A 19,743-nucleotide genomic window follows, 5' to 3' on the forward strand; every position below is an offset into this window, starting at 1 on the left:
TTACAAGTGAATTCGTCCCTTATTGAGTGGTCCATTGGTAACCGAAAGAAGACTTTATTGAGACAACGAAGATGACATGGAAATAATGTATCTTAGTATTCAAACCATTCCAAGAATTCATGAGCTGAATATGCCATCTACCGAATTCATCCTCAGAGCAGCAAAGAGATGCTCACTCCATGATGGCAGGGCATAAATGAGACATCAAACCACACATCTGGCATGCTGTTCACACATACGCTGATCCTGAGTTCTAGATAGACCTCGAATGAACCTACACCAGCATAAGAGCAGTGTATTGTTTGTCAGTCTCCTGGACTTTATTCCAAGCCCCTTACGGTGACAGCCCTACAAGACTTAAACTACATCCCAACCTACATGGTGCAGTGAGTAGGACACTGCACCATGTAGTTTTGTTATCTGCAGGATGCTAACTAAAGTCCATGGGGGTATGGACTGGAAATATATTGAAGGAGAGCTGGAAGTAGCACAAGAGACACTAGAAGAGCAAGGCTGCTGCATAAGAGGTTGCCTGTAGGCTACTGATGCTGTGGGGCTTAGTTGCCATCTAGCACTATGTGACAATGCAAAATGAATGAGCACCATCTCACAATTACATTGAGGAACATATGGCTACATAAACAAAGGAATGTTGTCTTTGTTCACTCACATATCCACACCTCCCTCCCCCTGACGTGTAATTACTTCTGAGCAGACTCCTTTTCCCTGAGTTGAGGAGAACTACATGGGTCATTTGGAGGAGAGTATGCAGGAATTTGCACATCTGATCAAGGGACCACAGGGATATGGGAAAGAGTGTAATTATCAGGAGGGGGCATTGGACGCAGACACTGATGGTTGCACCACCAGACCCTGCCACATGGAAGACAAATTTTCTTAGTCCCTGGCCCTGCCATGTTGTTGATGGGTGTGCAAGATCAAGAACTTGTTGAGGAGCTGATCAGTACCATTACCACCTGGACCCTCGATGAAACAGTACAACAATGCTATGTGTTTGAGGCAACGTGGCAAACAACATCTGCCATAGTCTCCCCAGCAAAGTCTGCCTGTGCTCTGTCATGATACAAGCAAGAGAAGAAAATGGTGAACCAAGGTCAAATGACAAGACACAGTGCTCTGCTGCAAATATTACATGTCGCATCTGTGGTAAAAAGCAAAACACCACAATGCCCAGTATTGAATGTTAATGTGGTAAAAAGGGACACTACAACCAGTACTGTCTGAAGTCCAAGGGCACAGGGAGCAACTTAGCAAAGACCGGTAAGGCGCACAAGTCAACTGGCCCTGCGTATCAAGACCACAAGGGAACTGGGGCAAGATGTGTCAACATCATTCTTACCAGGTGTTGGGAGAATGGTATCACACTTCATGCAGACAAGTTTGTTCTCGCCGAACCTGCAGTCAAGTTTTGTGGCTTCATGTTCTCAGCTGAGGGCATCAGTGTCAACCCTGACAAAGTCCAAGTGATTGCTGACTTAGCAACCCTGGCCTACATTACTGACCTGAGATCTTTCATGGGCCTCATTAACCAGCCGGTCAAATTCTCACCAGAGATCTCCACAGCTGTGCAGCCACTTTGACCACTGATGACCTTGTGATGCATGTTTACATGGACATCTGATCATGACAAAGCCTTTTGTCAGGTAAAGGCATTATTGGCCAGCCTTCCATAACTGGCAACGTTTGACCCAGACCTGCCCACCATTCTCCAGATGGACGCCTCATGTCTCAATGGCATCAGCTATGCCCTCTTGCAGGACCACAGTGGGAGCCACTTCCACCTGGTTTAATGTGGCTCACGCTTCTTGTAAGACACAGAGACGAGATACGCCATGATTGAACTTGAGATGCTGGCAATGGTGTGGGTGATGCAGAAATGCAGTTTTTACTTGCAAAGTCTGCATCATGTTGAACATATCACCTGCCACTTTCCACTCATTCCCATACTGAACCACTACACCCTTGATGCTGTGGAAAACCCATGACTACAGCATCTAAAGGAAAAGTTTTCTCCATACGTTTTCACATCACAATGGCATGCAGGTAAGGACCTCCTCATTCCTGACGCCCTGTCCAGACACCGTCACCCACCCTCACGAAGACGACAACATGCTCTTAGACCCATGAGGTCCTTGGCTGAGCCCCAAGAGCACCCTTCATCAGCCAATCTTCAAATGGAGGAACTACAGCAAGGAACATAATCCAACAGTGAGTATACCCACCTGCTGGAATGTGTGCAACCACATTGCAACCATATTAGAAGCTTTGGGAAGACCTGTACTGTGATGGTGACCTTTTGGTGTACAGTCCACACATCATCATCCCAGCAGTGCTCCACAAGATAGTACTCACAGTTTTCATGACAGCTACTGAGGAGCTGAAGCCACCAGTCACTGTGCAAAATAAAGAGTATTCTCGCCAGGCATAGACTCCAACATAACCTCATGCAACACCTGCCAGACACTGTTTCCCAGCCAGCAGCAAGTGGAATACCTCAATGATGACCAGTCATCTCACCCTTTTGAATCTGTGTCTGCTGGACACTTCACTGGCATGAAAGGCCTTGTCATAGCGGACAGGATGTCAGGATGGCTGGTCGTAGTGGCAGGGACATTACCATGGCTGCTGTCATACGACAATTCAACAGATTCTTGGGAAGTTCATGAGTCCCCATATGCCTCAGAACCAATGGAAGACCGTAGTTCACGAGCTGAGAATTTGTTGACTTTCTGAAACGCTGGGGTGTCCAGCATATGGTTACCTCACCCCACTACCCACAAGCCAACAGTCACACTGAGGTACCAGTCAAACCCATTAAGTACTTAATCATGAAGGTCACTCCATCAGGCAACATTGACTGCGAGGCGTTCAACTGTGAATTTCTGGAGGTGCATCAGAACATTGGACATTCTCTGGCACAAGTGCTGTACAGCCACCCCCTTCACTGCTGCATGCCAGTCCACCCTACAGTAGACAAGACAGAGTGACAACCCACCAAGGAGGACTGTGACCAACATGCAACACATTGGGAACATGAAGTGGTCTCACACTACAATAAATATGCTCACACACTGCCTGCCCTTCATGTGAACCTGCAAGTACACATTCAGTATCCCAGGACCAACTGCTGGGATCAGGTGGGCATAGTGTTGGCATACCATGAACTGCATCAATATGATATCTGCCCTACTGTGTGGCTGTTCCCTGAGACAGAACCACTGCTTTCTGCACCCAGACACCGCCTCCATGGACCCCCTTGATGGATTTCCCTGTAACCTGCGAGCCACCACCACTTCGACATTCCAGGGTCCTGCGCAAACAGGAGGATACGGCAACTGCCAAGTCATAAGTTCAAGACTTTGTTATGAACTTGATGGGGGGGAGGATGGTGTAGGAATATCATTTAGTTAGGTAGGACAGACACAGACAACACCTAACACAACACACACATCCTACACACACACACACACACACACACACACTAGTTACATCTAGCAACTACACTTATACCCATAAGGCACCAATTGCACAGGACATACACACACTAGAGAGAGCCAGGATTACTGTGTCCCTTGTACCCAGCATAAGAATAATATAGTGTTTGTCTGTCTCCTAGACTTTATGTCAAGCCCGTTACAGTGACAGCCCTACAGTGACAGCAGACTACATCTTGACCTACAATTAGACTTGTGTAATCAATCATCCAGTCTTGCTAACATAGTGATAGTAATAGAATCATTTTCATAAGTTGGAGGTAGAGGCTTGGTCTTGCCACAAAAATAGTTTTATTAAAATAACAAAGCCATCCTCAAGTTGTGGCAAGATTATTTCTGACCTTTCATAAGCAGGATATAATGCTTCAGTGCCTCATTGAGCCTGATCATTGCTGATCTGCCCACAAGAACATTGTAGCTCAGTTCATCATAGACATGATGTCAACCAGCCTGATCATTGTTTTGGCTTTTTTTTTTTTATGTAGGAAGGACACTGGTCAAGGGCAACAAAAATCTAATAAAGAAAATGCCCACTGAAATGCCAGTCCCATAAAAGGGTCAAAGCAGAGGTCAAAAATTGATGAATAAGTGTCTTGAAACCTCCCTCTTGAAAGAATTCAAGTCATAGGAAGGTGGAAATACAGAAGCAGGCAGGGGGTTCCAGAGTTTACCAGAGAAAGGGATGAATGATTGAGAATACTGGTTAACTCCTGCATTAGAGAGGTGGACAGAATACGGGTGAGAGAAAGAAGAAAGTCTTGTGCAGCGAGGCCATGGAAGGAGGGGAGGCATGCAGTTAGCAAGATCAGAAGAGCAGTTAGCATGAAAATAGCAGTAGAAGACAGCTAGATATGCAACATTGCAGCGGTGAGAGAGAGGCTGAAGACAGTCAGTTAGAGGAGAGGAGTTGATGAGACGAAAAGCTTTTGATTCCACCCTGTCTAGAAGAGCAGTATGAGTGGAACCTCCCCAGACATGTGAAGCATACTCCATACATGGACGGATAAGGCCCTTGTACAGAGTTAGCAGCTGGGGGGGTGAGAAAAACTGGTGGAGACGTCTCAGAACACCTAACTTCATAGAAGCTGTTTTAGCTAGAGATGAGATGTGGTTTCCTGTTCAGATTATAAGTAAAGGACAGACCGAGGATGTTCAGTGTAGAAGTGTTCTACATGTTCTATGTTTGGTAAGCTTTTTCTTCATACCTCTGTTTGTGTAAATATTAAAGGTTCATTAGTCAATCTATTGCTGTTTTGTCAAAAAAAAATTTTTCTACACATCTCATTTACAAGAATAATTATTCTTTGTAGAATATTTGTGAATTTTTTGTTGTGTGCTTTCCCAGGTGCCACATTTTGATAGAAAAATGTTGTAACCTTGTACACTGTTTATGGAAACCATTGTTTATAGAAGACTAATATTTACTGCAAAATTGTCATAACTCAGTTGGAGGTTATAGCAACAATTGCAGTTGTTGAAATGCAAGTTGTTCTATGCTGTATCCAGATATCCTTAAGCTCCTTGAGCTGCTGCTGTTTTACATAGCTCAGGGAAAACTTTTATTCTATCTGTATTGATGTTTGCTAGTCTTAGCACACAGAATTTGATGCTTTTGTCCTTTACTTTTTTCACTTCTTATGTCAGGATTGGAAGATCTCAGCAGTATTGACAGTACTGCTTCATTTATTTCTCTCTTATAGTATGACTTCCTTCTTTACTGAAGACGTCCAGCCCTTCAGGAGGTAAACATATCACGCAGGGAAGCCACAGAACGCCTTACTTCTGATCTTTCTAAAATTTCTGATAGGGGCAGAGCAAACTTGGTATTGTTCAATGCCTCAAAAACTCAATTCCTCCATCTATCAACTCGACACAACCTTCCAGACAACTATCCCCTCTTCTTCAATGACACTCAACTGTCCCCCTCTTCTACACTGAACATCCTCAGTCTGTCCTTTACTTATAGTCTGAACTGGAAACTTCACATCTCATCTCTAGCTAAAACAGCTTCTATGAAGTTAGGTGTTCTGAGACGTCTCCGCCAGTTTTTCTCACCCCCCCAGCTGCTAACTCTGTACAAGGGCCTTATCCGTCCATGTATGGAGTATGCTTCACATGTCTGGGGGGGGGGTTCCACTCATACTGCTCTTCTAGACAGGGTGGAATCAAAAGCTTTTCATCTCATCAACTCCTCTCCTCTAACTGACTGTCTTCTGCCTCTCTCTCACCGGCGCAGTGTTGCATATCTAGCTGTCTTCTACTGCTATTTTCATGCTAACTGCTCTTCTGATCTTGCTAACTGCATGCCTCCCCTCCTTCCGTGGCCTCGCTGCACAAGACTTTCTTCTTTCTCTCACCCCTATTCTGTCCACCTCTCTAATGCAAGAGTTAACCAGTATTCTCAATCATTCATCCCTTTCTCTGGTAAACTCTGGAACTCCCTGCCTGCTTCTGTATTTCCACCTTCCTATGACTTGAATTCCTTCAAGAGGGAGGTTTCAAGACACTTATCCATCAATTTTTGACCACTGCTTTGACCCTTTCATGGGACTGGCATTTCAGTGGGCATTTTCTTTATTAGATTTTTGTTGCCCTTGGCCAGTGTCCTTCCTACATAAAAACTTACTTTTTTTACTTACTTCAACAGTGAGTTTTTTTCTGCTATTAACTTATTGATATAGCCTTATCACCTCATCTTGTGTGTCCATTCAGTGTAGTAATTTTGGATCACCACATCATCCCATGACTCTTGTAAGCCCAGCTTCATGTTGCCATTGCTGCTTTATCACAAAAAAAATCACAATAATTTGGCTGCCGTCACCATGTAATATTTCAAACATTATCAGCAAAATGATGAAATCAGTATCTGTATGTGATGTTGTGAATGAATGAAAATATCATGAATTCTGACCATCACAAGTTATTAACAAGCTGCTTTATCATAAATCATGATCATCTGGCTGCCAACACCACCTAATATTTCAAACTTTAATAGCAAAATGGTGAAATCAGTGTCTGCACAAAATCTTGTGAGTGAACAAGTATCATTATTACAGTCAGTGAACGCCAGTCTTGCATCATGGCAGCACATGCTACAATGCACATTTTGTTTAAGGCCTCTCAGTAAACATAAAGGGCCAGTTCAACAGTCATCCTTTTTCATTTATTATCTAACCAACAAAGCCACTTCAGCCATAATCCAGTTCCACAGTCACCTTTGGCTGCTGCTTTTCATTCAGGTGCATACCAAAAATTTGAATTTTAGTGATGAGTTTTTGGAGAAGAGTAGGACTGCCCAATCTGTAATAAATTTCCTACTTAAATTAATGTTATTTGCTGTAATATGATCTGAAAAGTATACATAATTTTTTAAGTAAGAGAAATGACAACTACATATGTAATAACAATGGTCATACTTTTCATGAAGTATTAAAATTTGCATCAAGATTGAAAGCACCAACAGCAAATATCTTCATGACTTTTCCCATCTCATGGAAGTTCTTTTGCTTTTCTGGCTATTTTCATTAGGTATCTCATTGCTCTTGCTCTGTTTCAGTATTTTATGGATGCAGCTCTACTCAGTTAACATGCTTCAAATGATAGGGGGGAAAATATCATGTCGTTGCTGCTCTGTATCCCTGTGGGATTCCTGCAGTTTCATGCAGTATTTATCATAGTGGGAATGCTCTAGATAGCCATCCTATATATTTCAAATACTATAATTACTCAAGACATTGGAGAAACTCAAAGGGGGTGCTCCATGGGAGAGCTGTAGAGACATGCTAATTTGGAGTGCCTCTAGAACTAAGGATTCTGAAATATTGACCTGTTCTTGTATAATTCGTATTATTGATGATTTGCTTACCTGGGAGGCACATATTTTTTTTCCTTCTTTTCTTGATGCCTAAAGGGCGGCAAACTTAGAAAGTATGCAAAAATGTAGAACTGTTCTAAGTGAAACATTGGGCAAGCTAACTCCAAGTGTATTGGAGAGGATTTTGAATAACCTGCCAGCCATGCTGCCACATGCCAGCAGTCTGTTCTGAAACATGCTTCTATCTGCTCGGTGTTGGAATTTTAAACTAGAGGCACTCATTAGATATTTGTTACGTCTCTCTCTCTCTCTCTCTCTCTCTCTCTCTCTCTCTCTCTCTCTCTCTCTCTCTCTCTCTCTCTCTCTCTCTCTCTCTCTCTCTCTCTCTCTCTCTCTCTCAAGTGATTCTCCATTATTTAAAAATGTAGTTCATAATGCTTATTTAACAGAATTTATTTCATCTTTCATTATGAATTTATGTGCTATAAGAGGACTTTAATGTAAAATGTGCAATAGTACAATTATATAATATAGAAGATAAATGAAAAAGGAAACATTCCTATAATATATATTATGAATTTCCGTGCTGTAAGGGGACTTTAATGTAAAATGTGCAATAGTACAATTATATAATATAGAAGATAAATGAAAAGGAAACATTCATATAATATATATATATTTATATGTATAGTATATACAACATTTTTCTACAAAAATCAAAGTACATAACCAACTGCTCCATTGTTCATACAACAAGAGAAATAATTTTGATACATTATTTACCATTATTCTTTTACCTCACAGGCAAACTTAAATTCAAAGTAATTCATCTCCTCAGATTACTACCCTCAAGGTCCTACTTAAACTATGATCACTCAAATACTTAGCAGCCATTTTGACAAAATAAATTATGTTTCATAAGAAAAAAAAAAAAAAAAAAAAAAAAAATGCTGATACATCAAATTAATAATATTGAGATTCACACATAAAAAAAAAAAAAAAAAAAAAAAAAAATTGTGTCCACAAATGATAATGCAATGTCACAAGACTGCACAATATAATGACTAATTTGTGCTTTGTGTTCATTCCAGTTTCTTGTAATAGTGAAATAATACATTTCATTGCTTTAAGCAAATTGTTAAATATTTTTCATATATGTAAGAGAGATATAAAAAGAAACCCATTTTCTGCCATCCCCTGTAATTTCTGTGCTAGTATCCAGACACTTTGAAAACTAGAACAAAATGTTTTAAAAATTACAGTTGAAGCATCTTTCAAAGCAGTGATGAGTATGTCAGCTGTGCTTCAGTTAGACAAGTTCATAGCAACACTAATAACTGACCAGTAATATTTCTCTTATCATTCAACTGAGTTCTACACACTGGCTCATGTACTTATGTGATTGATGTGGTTGACATCACTGTTAGGTGGAGCAAAACCAGTATTTTATAAAAACCTACCTGTATGGTTGAGTTCTCCATTTTCTTTATATACCAAGAGTTGAAAAAAAGAAATGACCAAGCACTTGGTATACTTTTGGAAGGAGAATATTTAACTTGAGCAATGTATAAACATGTTTGCCTGATTGGTGGATTCATCATTGGTGGATTCATCATTGCTGTGGAAGATGCTTCAATTAATATGTCCCAAAAGTATTCCATTTTCTCAGTACATTGAAAAATATATTAAAAATATCTATAAAAATACATCATTAACATTCAATGCTTATACTTTGAAGTATTACACATACATACAATTTTAATGGTATATTATTAATGCATGCATAGTTATAATTAAATTTAAAAAATTCAACATTACTTTTACAATAACTCCACATTTTTGGGAGAAAAAAAACATTTCTTACTTTCATTATCAGTTACTGAATGTACAGATCTAAATTCCCAACATGAGATTATGATGAAGGTCTTGTGTTTTTTGGCAGCTTTTGACATACAATAAAACTTAATAATACTTTTCTTTCTTTTTTTTTTTTTTTTTTTTTTTGAGTGATATATAATGGTACATCCAAGAATTGGAGAAATAAGAGATAATTTAAGAGTTACCAGATGTGCATTGGTTACTAATTTTTGTTTGCCTTCATATTACATGGAAGAAATGTATTTCTTTGCATTAATTCAGCAAAGGTGTAGAGAAAATTTGCATCTCTGATTTTAGAAGACAAATCACATCTGAGAATTTTTTACTTTGGTTTCAAGCAACCTGTTGGTAAATGATTGCAAATATCTGATAAGTGTAATGATGCAGTACTATTAAGACTGGTGCAGTTTCAGGGTTCTAAGTGTAGAATTAATCATTTTGAACATTCTGCATTGTAATGGTAATTACCTGATCACTTTCTTTACTTCTTATAAATTTAGCCAACCATCTTTTAAATTTAACTTTTTGTAGTTTCAAGTAAGTTTAAACCTACTCAATTTTTAAGAAAAATTCCAATGTGAAAAGTACTTTTTCTACAATAATAAAATAAATAATATTAAAGGAGTTTACTGAATACTGACGGCATCATCAGTTGAGTTTGTTCTTAGAGACCTAAAAGCTTCCATGTGCTGTATGTGATTTAGTATTTCAAGATTTTGGTGCACTTGAGCAGCACTGAGACTGTGATGCAAACAGCAATTTAAAGTTAGATAACCAAGCAACATTGTTGAGCTAAATCAAACATAACTGACAAACATGTTGCTTACCACTTTAATAACATATACAAGATCTGTTCAAAAAATTTGATTATTTTTTCTTGGATCATTCATAATACATAGAACCCAGAAACAAAAGTTGTGACAAAAACACTAAAGATCTTAATCTGCTTCTGCATTAGCAGTAAGAACTCCACCTTGATGTCATGGTGGACATGAGAGTGCAATAATAGTGATCTTAATTTCTTGAAGAACATAATCAATGTTCAATTGATAATTTTTGGATACACAGTATGAAGCTGGGGCTTAGTTAGCATAGTAGAAGGTTCCAGCAACCTCAAGGCCAAAGAAAGCAGGGCTGGTGAAGAGAAAAGTCACCGATGCTAACTTGAACTGTTAAAAGGGTCCTGATTTAAGAGACAAGAGGGCTCTGTGATGGATGAGATGGTACAGTTTGTAGCAAAACAGGATTTCCATAAATATTTCTGAGAAGAGAAAGACTGCTGTGCTTAACATGTGGGAGTCACAAGTGGCCTACTTCCTAGGAGATTCAAATTGGAAGCTTAGCCAAGTCAAATAGTTTTTGAACAGAGCTTGTATATGTGTTCTATAATACAAGAGGTAAAGGTTGAGGATTTTTCATTAATTTAATTTACTTATTTTCAAACTAGATCACAGCCTTGAAACTAGACCTTATGGCATAAACAAGAGGTTGACATGCAAGTCAACAAAGGTATGCAGTTTTTCAAAAATATGATCCCTATCCAGAAGTGTTTAAATGTATATTGATAAACTATTAAAATCAGTAAAATAAACCAGAATATTTACATAAAATATTTACCAATTTGTCATAAACCTATTTGTTGCATATCTTGTCATACCATTTGTTATTAACAAACTATGCCAACATATATGGATACTTGGGCAAATTATCTACAATTGTCAAAAGTTTGAAAATGTCATATTATATACTAATATTGGCTAAGAATATGCCTTTAGTATGAAAGTAAAGTAAAACTATAAAACATCTGTTTCAAATTAAATTAATATAAACATTGTTTCTTGCTAAATCTCCAAAGGTTTCACAACTTCTTGGAAAGCAACCGTTATTCCTTTTTGAGACAACCCATTTTAAAAGGTACAATGCCTTGTGAGAGACTATTAAACCTTTCTTTCATTATCAACAAAATATCATATAATTTATACATAGTTCAACATTATTTCTGGAACATAAATCTGGTCCATATTTATATATGCATAAACTTTTAAATTTCATAATAATTTATGACAAGCATTTCTTATTTAGACATTATAAATATTCATTTAAAATTATTTTGCTTTCAACAGGTATCTTCATTTTCAATAGATCGTGTGTAATAAAAATGTTTTTATAAGAAAACTATTTTTATGGGTTATATCTGAGAACTGAGAATTATCCCAATCCTATTTTGGCAAATTAATAATTGTGGCATTGATTATGCCAGCACTAGTTGTGAGGAAACCATACAGACTCCCAAGTGAAAAGTGATATAATGCAGTAAGAGGTATGGAACCAAAATGAAGTTGCAGCATTTTACTTAGCACATGTATTTCAGCAACTTAAGAGAAATATCTACCTTAAAACAACCAAATGTTTATCCTATATATCACAAATACACTGAATATGTTTTGCTTCTAAACCAGCCTTACTATCAGCTCAGAACATCAGCACTGGCTTCAACTAACACTGGCAACTATTCTTTTAAAACAAGACACAATTTACTTCCATTGCATTGATTGTAAATTGTGTTTGTATCTCTGCAAATATGTATGTGCATGTGTGTGTGTGTGTGTGTGTGTCATATATATATATATATATATATATATATATATATATATATATATATATATATATATATATATATATATATATATATATATATATATATATATGAGAAAGTTGCACTGTATGAGCTGTCAAAATCTGAGAAAATTATTGTCAATAAAGTATTATAAGGAAATTTTTGCTATACAAATCAGATCTCAAAATTGGTCAATAGAGTTTTAAATAAAAAATAGGAGGTAAATTGCAGGATAGCTATTTCATACTTCACCACACACTTCCTAACTTATACCATTCAGTCTGCATTCACACAACCATCTGGACATAGTTTTTTGTTTGCTTAAGTGTAGCATAAATTCTATTTGTGTTTGAATTAATTTGTGTTTGAATTATAATATGTCTGCTAAGTGCAAAAGGTTGGGCAGTATTGTGAATTCAGTGTTTTCAACCTTCTGCACAGTCAAAAAAAAAAAAAAGTGATCAGGTTTCAAATAGCTGCTAATCAATTAATGTACAAACAATGTATGTGTTGTTTTGAGTGAGTATAACAGCTATGTACTTCTTAATATTAATTATTGGTTAATTGGAAAATGTCAAATAATTCTCAGAAGTTATTAATCATATCACGCAAGGACCAGCTGGAGAAAACTAACATCTCATATAATTGCAATTCTCGTGTGTGTGTGTGTGTGTGTGTGTGTGTGTTACACAAATAATTTAGAAACTTCAGTAACTAAAATATATACTAAAAAGAACAGAAATATTGTAAAGCATCAGCAGGTCTCAGTTTTTACATGATGTACAAACTTGAAAATAAAGAGTCTCTGTATTTTTCTTATATATAATTATTTAGTCTTTGAACCTGGAAATTTTTCCAGGAAGTATTTTCTCTACTTTTCACTATTCTTGGATGCCATCTCACATGTGCAGGAAGAAGCAGGTTGATATAAAAAAAAAAAGATATTCTATATAGTCTTGTGTTGATGAGTTAATGATAAAACCAGTTTGTAATTTCACATTGACATGTGATATTTGCACAATTTGCACTGCTTTGCATGATATTTCTGTAAGTGTACACCACTCAGTACAAACTTAATTATGACAGCAAAGGGGATTCAAAACTAAGAACTTCTAAATTTCTTGAAACAAGCCTTTCAAGACTGGTTCAAAATTAGATTTGCCACATAAATGGAATAACAACTACTGTACATCACAAATTATGATTTACATAGTTCTTGTTCTGATAACATGATAACATTTAGCATCCATTTCACTAAGTGGCTTAACTAAATAATTAACCATATTTAGGTTAGCCATTAATTACTGTCATAATTTCTGCATCTCATCCATGATCTTGGATCAGTAGCAGAAGTCATGACTGTTCATGTATTGTAGGCAGTAGCAAAGTGGTATACACATACACTTACAGAATAATTTTGCTAAAATGCTGTTGGGATAAACTTTTGCTCTATACTATAATGTTGCCACTTGACAATAGGCTTGCTTACACACACACACACACACACACACACACACACACACACACACACACACACACACACACACACACACACACACACACACACACACAAATTTACTCAACTTGCTGTAACTTTAAGTACACAATATCAATTGCATTTTGAACAGCGAATTTACAAGTCTTTCATGCATATATTGGAAAAATAGAGAGACTCTACAATATAAAAGAAACTTGGTTAAAAATCAGGAACACACAGCATAATGCCAATTACCTGAATACCAACCATCTAAAAAATCTACATTCCATATTCCATTCTGATGATCCAATGTAGCCAGAAATGTAGTCAGCCTAAATTATCGAAAACCAGTATTTTGGGTAATTAGGATCCACCACCACCATTTTCTTTTCTCTTGAGCACCAATAATATTATGTTGTTACTATTTCAAGGTAGTACCTTTCATAACAGTAATAATTTCAGTAGAATAATGAACCTCAAAATAAAAAGTGTGTAGGAAGCTTAATAGAGAAGGAAAAGCCTGAAAATAAGCTTGCAAAAAATGTGATGGTTTTCAAACTCCAGATGATTAGATGACAAGTTTCTTTGCTACACTGGTCCAGAGACTGTGTAAGAAACGAACACAAACATAATAGGCTACAGCCTGGCTGAGATCTTATTAACCACCTTCCCTTAGCAATCCACCAGGGATGCTGAAGGCCACACATAGCCAGCCAGTGGCATATTGCTGGACGGAGTTCCTCTGTAGCCTGTCAAAGGTATGAGAGACTCTGTCAATGGCCTATGGGAGACATATAGTTCAAAGATTCACCCTTTTTTTGTAGCAATAAGACTGACAAGTAACATGGTTTAAAAAATTAACAGAAAAGGGTGGTTGTGGCACTCTCCATATAAAAATTACCATCAATTAAAAACTAGAATAAGATTCATAGGGATCTTGTGGTAGGTAAGAGTTGATGGATTATGATAAAACTCATTTAAAAGCACAATGATGCTGTAACCACGACAGGTTAACATTACGACAAAAATTGACAATAGTGAGGTATGTGTACAAACCTGAATGTAATAAGGTGGGCTGCCATTTCAGGTAGTGCTTATTGGTTTGATCCTTGGCTCTATTCCAAGCAAAGTTTTTAGACAGTTCATTCATCCCCATACCTTTAGGTTGATTATTTTTTCAGATGTACACAGCCATTTTGTTACTAAAGAGAAATTAGTCTTTACAGTACTATGTCACTGACCTCGAAAGTAAATGGTTGAACAAGGTATTACTTCCACTCATTTAACCATAACTTATCAGGACAATATAATGTGAAGATCCAAACCCCAATTCAGTGATTGCATAAAAATATATTCTAGACATTTTGCATAACTATTCTTAAATTATGTAGTCATATTACTCTCATAAGCTGCAACTTGTCATTCAACCTCATAGCTGAATTATGTACAAAATGTCAAATTCCAGACAAAACTAATAAAATTGACAATGCTAGGCTGATTCCAACTAATTGGCATCACGCTGTCATTTTTCTACATAACTTTACCACCATACATAATGACAAGGATTCAGTGTCTTTTCCCTTCTCAATAATAATGATTGAATTTAATAAAACTGTTAAACCAAAAGTCTGACAATGGCTGAGTCCTAATTATTTCCTCTCTTCAGCTGAGATTTTGAAGTAAAACTTCTATAATATTCTACAATTATGCCTGCAACTTGCATTTTCATACAAATCTGGTCTAACTCATACAATTACCAGATGCAGTGAGTGTACACTATTGACAATTTCACAAAATCATAACCTACTTGCCATTCTATCTCATGCTAGCAGATCTGGAGGCAACAGCAGCCACTAGGGCAGCACCACGTCCACTGCCGTCCTCAGACAGCATGAGATCAAACTGAAAGAACAAAAATGTCTTTAACTTCTATGCTGAAAATCAAGTATGCCAAAAGTACACAAAGTGGCCTATGCTTGTTCTTGTATATATGAATATCTATAACCTCTTTTCACTGGTTTATCTTCTTATCATACATGCTGTGCTATAAGAGATCAAGATAAGGCTGCTTATAATCATCTTGACTATTCTGTCTGTGGACAGTTGTGTAATAAATACAACTACCCTGACTTCAAATCCAAAACATATATAGAATGGACGAGACAAAACATAAATAGTCTTCTGTAACAAAATGCACACAATGTACACTAAGAAAATATGTTGCTTTTCAGAATTTTTGAAGGGGTGTAGATTTGCACTGACTACATTATGTGGGATTGAAAATTAATTCTTACCTTAATTCCAGGTTTGATGAGGTGTGAAATTTGTTCTACCATGAGATTGTGGAAATGTGGGTGGAAACGATACACTGAGCCATCCACTGCCACAGTTACACTTTCTTCATTTATGCGGTTAAGGAGCACAGCAACACCTGCAGCAGCCAAGCTTGCTGCCCGCCTGGAGACACATTCACAGACGTGGCGGACATTGGCACAATCGGCATCAGTGGCATCATTGAATCCTAACTCTTCCAAGATGGCACGGCAGTTGTTGAAGTCATCAGGTTTGTCACTGAGGAAACAGGAAAGTTTTTAAAATAAGGAATTTGCAAAAGTATTGCAAATAAATGTCAAATCTTGTAAGTTACACACATCCTGTTAAATAAAGAATATTCAGTTTTTATATTGTATGCAGTGGCAAAAATTCTGATGATAGAAAATGGAGGCATGTCAATAAAGACTAAAAGTGGTGAATAAGAGGAAATCTTGTGTAGTGAAGAGGAATGGAATGTGTAAGGATGAACTGTATGGATAAGAGCAAGTGAAAAGTTTTTTCTACCTGGAAATCTGTAAAGAATATACATTTGTCCATATGTATATATAGAATAAATATGTGATAAAGGCAGAGAAGATTTATATATAAACCCAAATTTGTAAAAGGACCAGAAAGTATTGTCATTTGAGGCAAAAAAAGACAAAGATCAATATGTTAATAAAATAGTGATGCAAATTACCACCAAAGTCACATGTAATCAAGTCCTCTGCATTCTACATTTCAAGAGATGAAATCTTATGGCATATAAGAAGAAAAAAATGGACTTGTTTTAATATGGTTTTAGACTGTACATTTTCCAAGTGATCTAGAATGTCTATGCATTTATACTTTTAGTATTACTAAAAATATGATTAAGTAGTCAGTCAATTAAATAAACTGAGTATGACTTCAAAATTTTGCTTTAATTAAATAATTTGTTACTAAAAACTTATCCTTCACCAATTGCACCTGGAAAGATTAAATAATGACTGTAAGAAGATTCCAAGCTGTCTGAATCTAATATGTCTTGTTCTTTATAACTTGATTAATTCATCTCTTATTAATACTTTTTATATAACCAGCTGACATCCACATAATGCCTTGTCTCATTCTAAGAAATAATAACAACATGAAGGAGGGGATTCCCAGTCCCCTCATTCTATCTTATTTGGCTTCCTTTTAGCAACACTTGAAACAAGGAAGTAATCTTCAAACTTGTCCATAATGATCTGCCAACCATGTTCCTCTGCTGTGTGCCAAATACCTCAACTTTGTTGTTCACTCATTTGACACATAATATAATGTAACATTAACTGTAAAAAACAAAGACAGCTACTAGATAATAATGTTAAAAGGGATCTGACAAAGTCACAATTTCTACTAAATTGTTCAAATGATAAGAGACATGGTCAAGATAAAGTATATTTTACACATTTCAGATTTGTTGATACTATTGAGTGAATTTACAAATAACCACATCATATAATTTTGTAACACAAAGAAAAGCAGAAAGTACTAGATCTGAAAATCAATCTGAAGAAAGTAAAAGGTGATAAATGCTACACAATTTTTAAGTAGAGGATGAAATAATTGAAAATATCCACCAATACCACATCCAAGAGACAACTCACCTCTCTATTTCAGATATGTATTTGGTGAAAAATGAGCCTTTCTCAAGAAGAATATCTGAAGCATATCCTCCAAAGAGTAGTCCATCAGACACCAGACGGACAAGGACCTGCCTGGCAATCTCCCCCATGTACATCCCACTGATCATCTTCTCATACCTGATGAAATAAAACAAATAATGTAAAAGTGAAATACAAAACTACTGCAACAAATGCATTACATAATTTTATATTTGTGATATGTATTCAAATTTGAGAGCCTGAATTTGCAATTAATGGATCTTTATCAAGTATGTCATTAACATTCACACAGAGAACTGTAAGAAGAAATCAGGTGCTGCTTCAGCATAAAGTTATAATATAAGAAATATCTGTTTCTCTACTTACAGCTGCCTTCCTGGATTGATTGATTCCCGGTCAATAGTATTGTCATACTCTGTGCGAACAAAGTCTAAGCAGCCATTGTCTCCAAACGCACCCCATTCAGTGTTGATGATCACCTGTAAATGAAATGTACACTTCAAAACAGGTATTCAGTGTTTTCATCACTTATCAGCTTATGTTATGATCATGTCATAAACACAATAACATCTTCCTTGAAGTACAAGATCTATCCTTGAAGTACAGGATATATTTCCTCAGTGAATTAGAAGTACTAATTTATCAATTAGAAATCCTACATATAAAGTGAGTGAAGCTTCTGTAATGTACATACCCCTTTTATTTCTTCATGATTTTCCTCCTTTCATTGGTAAGCATAAATAAACAAAACAAGTTTGATTATGGCAGTACTGATGAAGAAAGTGTGGTAAGTTCAAATATTCTGTTTAATAACAAACTTGTCAGAAATTAAAAGAACACCTGTAAAAACTTATCATTATAGTTAGGTTTCAAGTATTTCCTCAGTGAATTAGAAGTACTCTGGATCAATTTTAGAGTTACAATTTATGCTTTACAATAATATTCTATCTTTAGTCCCTCTGAATTGTCCCTTGTTTTGGGCTATTTCAGATAGTGCTGATCCCATCCAACAGTGCACAATGACTGATATATTTATATAGTATTTAATTATAATCTGGTATGTTATCAGGTTAATTGTGTAATTTATTATGGATTTATGTAAAATTTTAATAATGAGTACAGTTGACAGTAAACATCAATTGTTACCCAAATACTGATGGAGGACTTTTACAAATATGTCAGCCTCACTTTTTGTAGAACAGAACAGATATTTTTGACCAAGATTTCTCTGTTAACTTTATCATCTTACCAACGTCTATCATGTTAATTGTTCAATCTAGGTTTACTGGATGATCCATTTGAAAAGCAACCATAGTTATTCACTACTTTCTCTTCTTGTTTTAAATTTACAGTATATGGAACAAGGGTATACAGGAATATAATTTTACTGTCTAATGAAGAGGGATTTGGTACCCTAATAAAAGAATATATAAAATAATAATATATAATAACATGAATGACTTTGAACATACCACACAAAATTCTCAGTATTCAAAACACTTACTTAACCATGAAAATTAGTAAATTGAACATACATGAATTGAAGATTATTTGTGTATAGAGCAAAATAGCAAGAGAATAATACAAGACATAAACATTTAAATGCATACAGCCAATAGTATAAACAGTGTTGTCACTGAATTGACATTAGAATCTAAACTTCTCATTCCATAGACCACTTCAACCTATGAGAACAAAATATGTAAATTATATAATCATTACCTGAGGTGGTTCATCTGTGCTGCCATCCCAGAGTTCCACCTTCTCAAGTTTCTCCATGTAGCAAGCATTGGTTCCTGTACCTGTGGGAGTAATTCATGGCCATCAGTGAAAACTGTTTTATCCTCACTCATTACCAATGGTCCCATTATCAACTCTCGCTCATTACCAATGGTCTCATACAACAAATAATGTTCAAATGAGAGACAGCATAAAATTCATAGCTCTGAGGAACTATGATGAAACATCATAAAAAATTTTCCTACATGAAACTTGGTGACAAAAAATCATTGATAATAGTTGACCACATACCCAGACTAATATAAGTTACAGCTGAAGTTTAATGGCTTAGCAATAACTTGGCTTCTCCCAAGTTTTCACCACCTGTCAAGTAGATACAACTAATATTTAGTTTAAAGTTATCCATTTTCTTCAGTTCTTCCCTCTGCTTAATCATGAATGCTCTTTTATATGTTTTCTTTACTCTCAGTTTGGTATATTTGATCCCATAACCTAAAGGCACTTGAGGGACAAACTGTTAAAGAAAGACCATAGAAAGTGGAAGACTCCCTATCAATGAGATAGCAGCAAACTCAGCCAGATTAATAAGCATCAAAATTTTATGTATAGTACAATATTTCTTGGATTAGTCTTGAACAAGCACAACCCAGAGGACTTACCCACAATGAGACCAATGCGGCAGTTGTGGTTCTTCCAGGCACAGGACATGAGAGTGCCGGTGGTGTCATTCAGCACTGCAC

General features: G+C 36.4%; 2 protein-coding genes across 3 annotated transcripts in view; one reads left to right on the forward strand and one right to left on the reverse strand.

The window, feature by feature from the left end:
- LOC135101161 (putative GPI-anchor transamidase) overlaps window positions 1-16,203 on the forward strand; it is a 39,704-nt gene extending 23,501 nt beyond the window's left edge. Inside the window, exon 9 of one of the 2 annotated variants that reach the window (XM_064004707.1) lies at window positions 388-408. The gene's annotated coding sequence lies outside the window, so the exon portion shown is untranslated. Of the gene's footprint in view, window positions 1-387; window positions 409-15,606 lie in introns of those variants that run through there. The other variant, XM_064004706.1, reaches the window with a different exon arrangement.
- LOC135101160 (hexokinase type 2-like) overlaps window positions 7,995-19,743 on the reverse strand; it is a 14,135-nt gene continuing 2,386 nt past the window's right edge. The window contains exons 5-10 of the mRNA XM_064004705.1: window positions 19,663-19,743; window positions 18,986-19,065; window positions 17,630-17,742; window positions 17,246-17,401; window positions 15,596-15,872; window positions 7,995-15,203 (exon numbers count right to left, since the gene is read on the reverse strand). The exon at window positions 19,663-19,743 is cut by the window's right edge and continues 19 nt beyond it. Of these exons, the coding sequence (XP_063860775.1) occupies window positions 15,117-15,203; window positions 15,596-15,872; window positions 17,246-17,401; window positions 17,630-17,742; window positions 18,986-19,065; window positions 19,663-19,743 (794 nt within the window). The 3' untranslated portion in view covers window positions 7,995-15,116. The remainder of the gene's footprint in view (window positions 15,204-15,595; window positions 15,873-17,245; window positions 17,402-17,629; window positions 17,743-18,985; window positions 19,066-19,662) is intronic.

Source organism: Scylla paramamosain, chromosome 6, assembly GCF_035594125.1.
Source record: "Scylla paramamosain isolate STU-SP2022 chromosome 6, ASM3559412v1, whole genome shotgun sequence".
NCBI classification, from domain to species: Eukaryota; Metazoa; Arthropoda; class Malacostraca; order Decapoda; family Portunidae; genus Scylla; species Scylla paramamosain.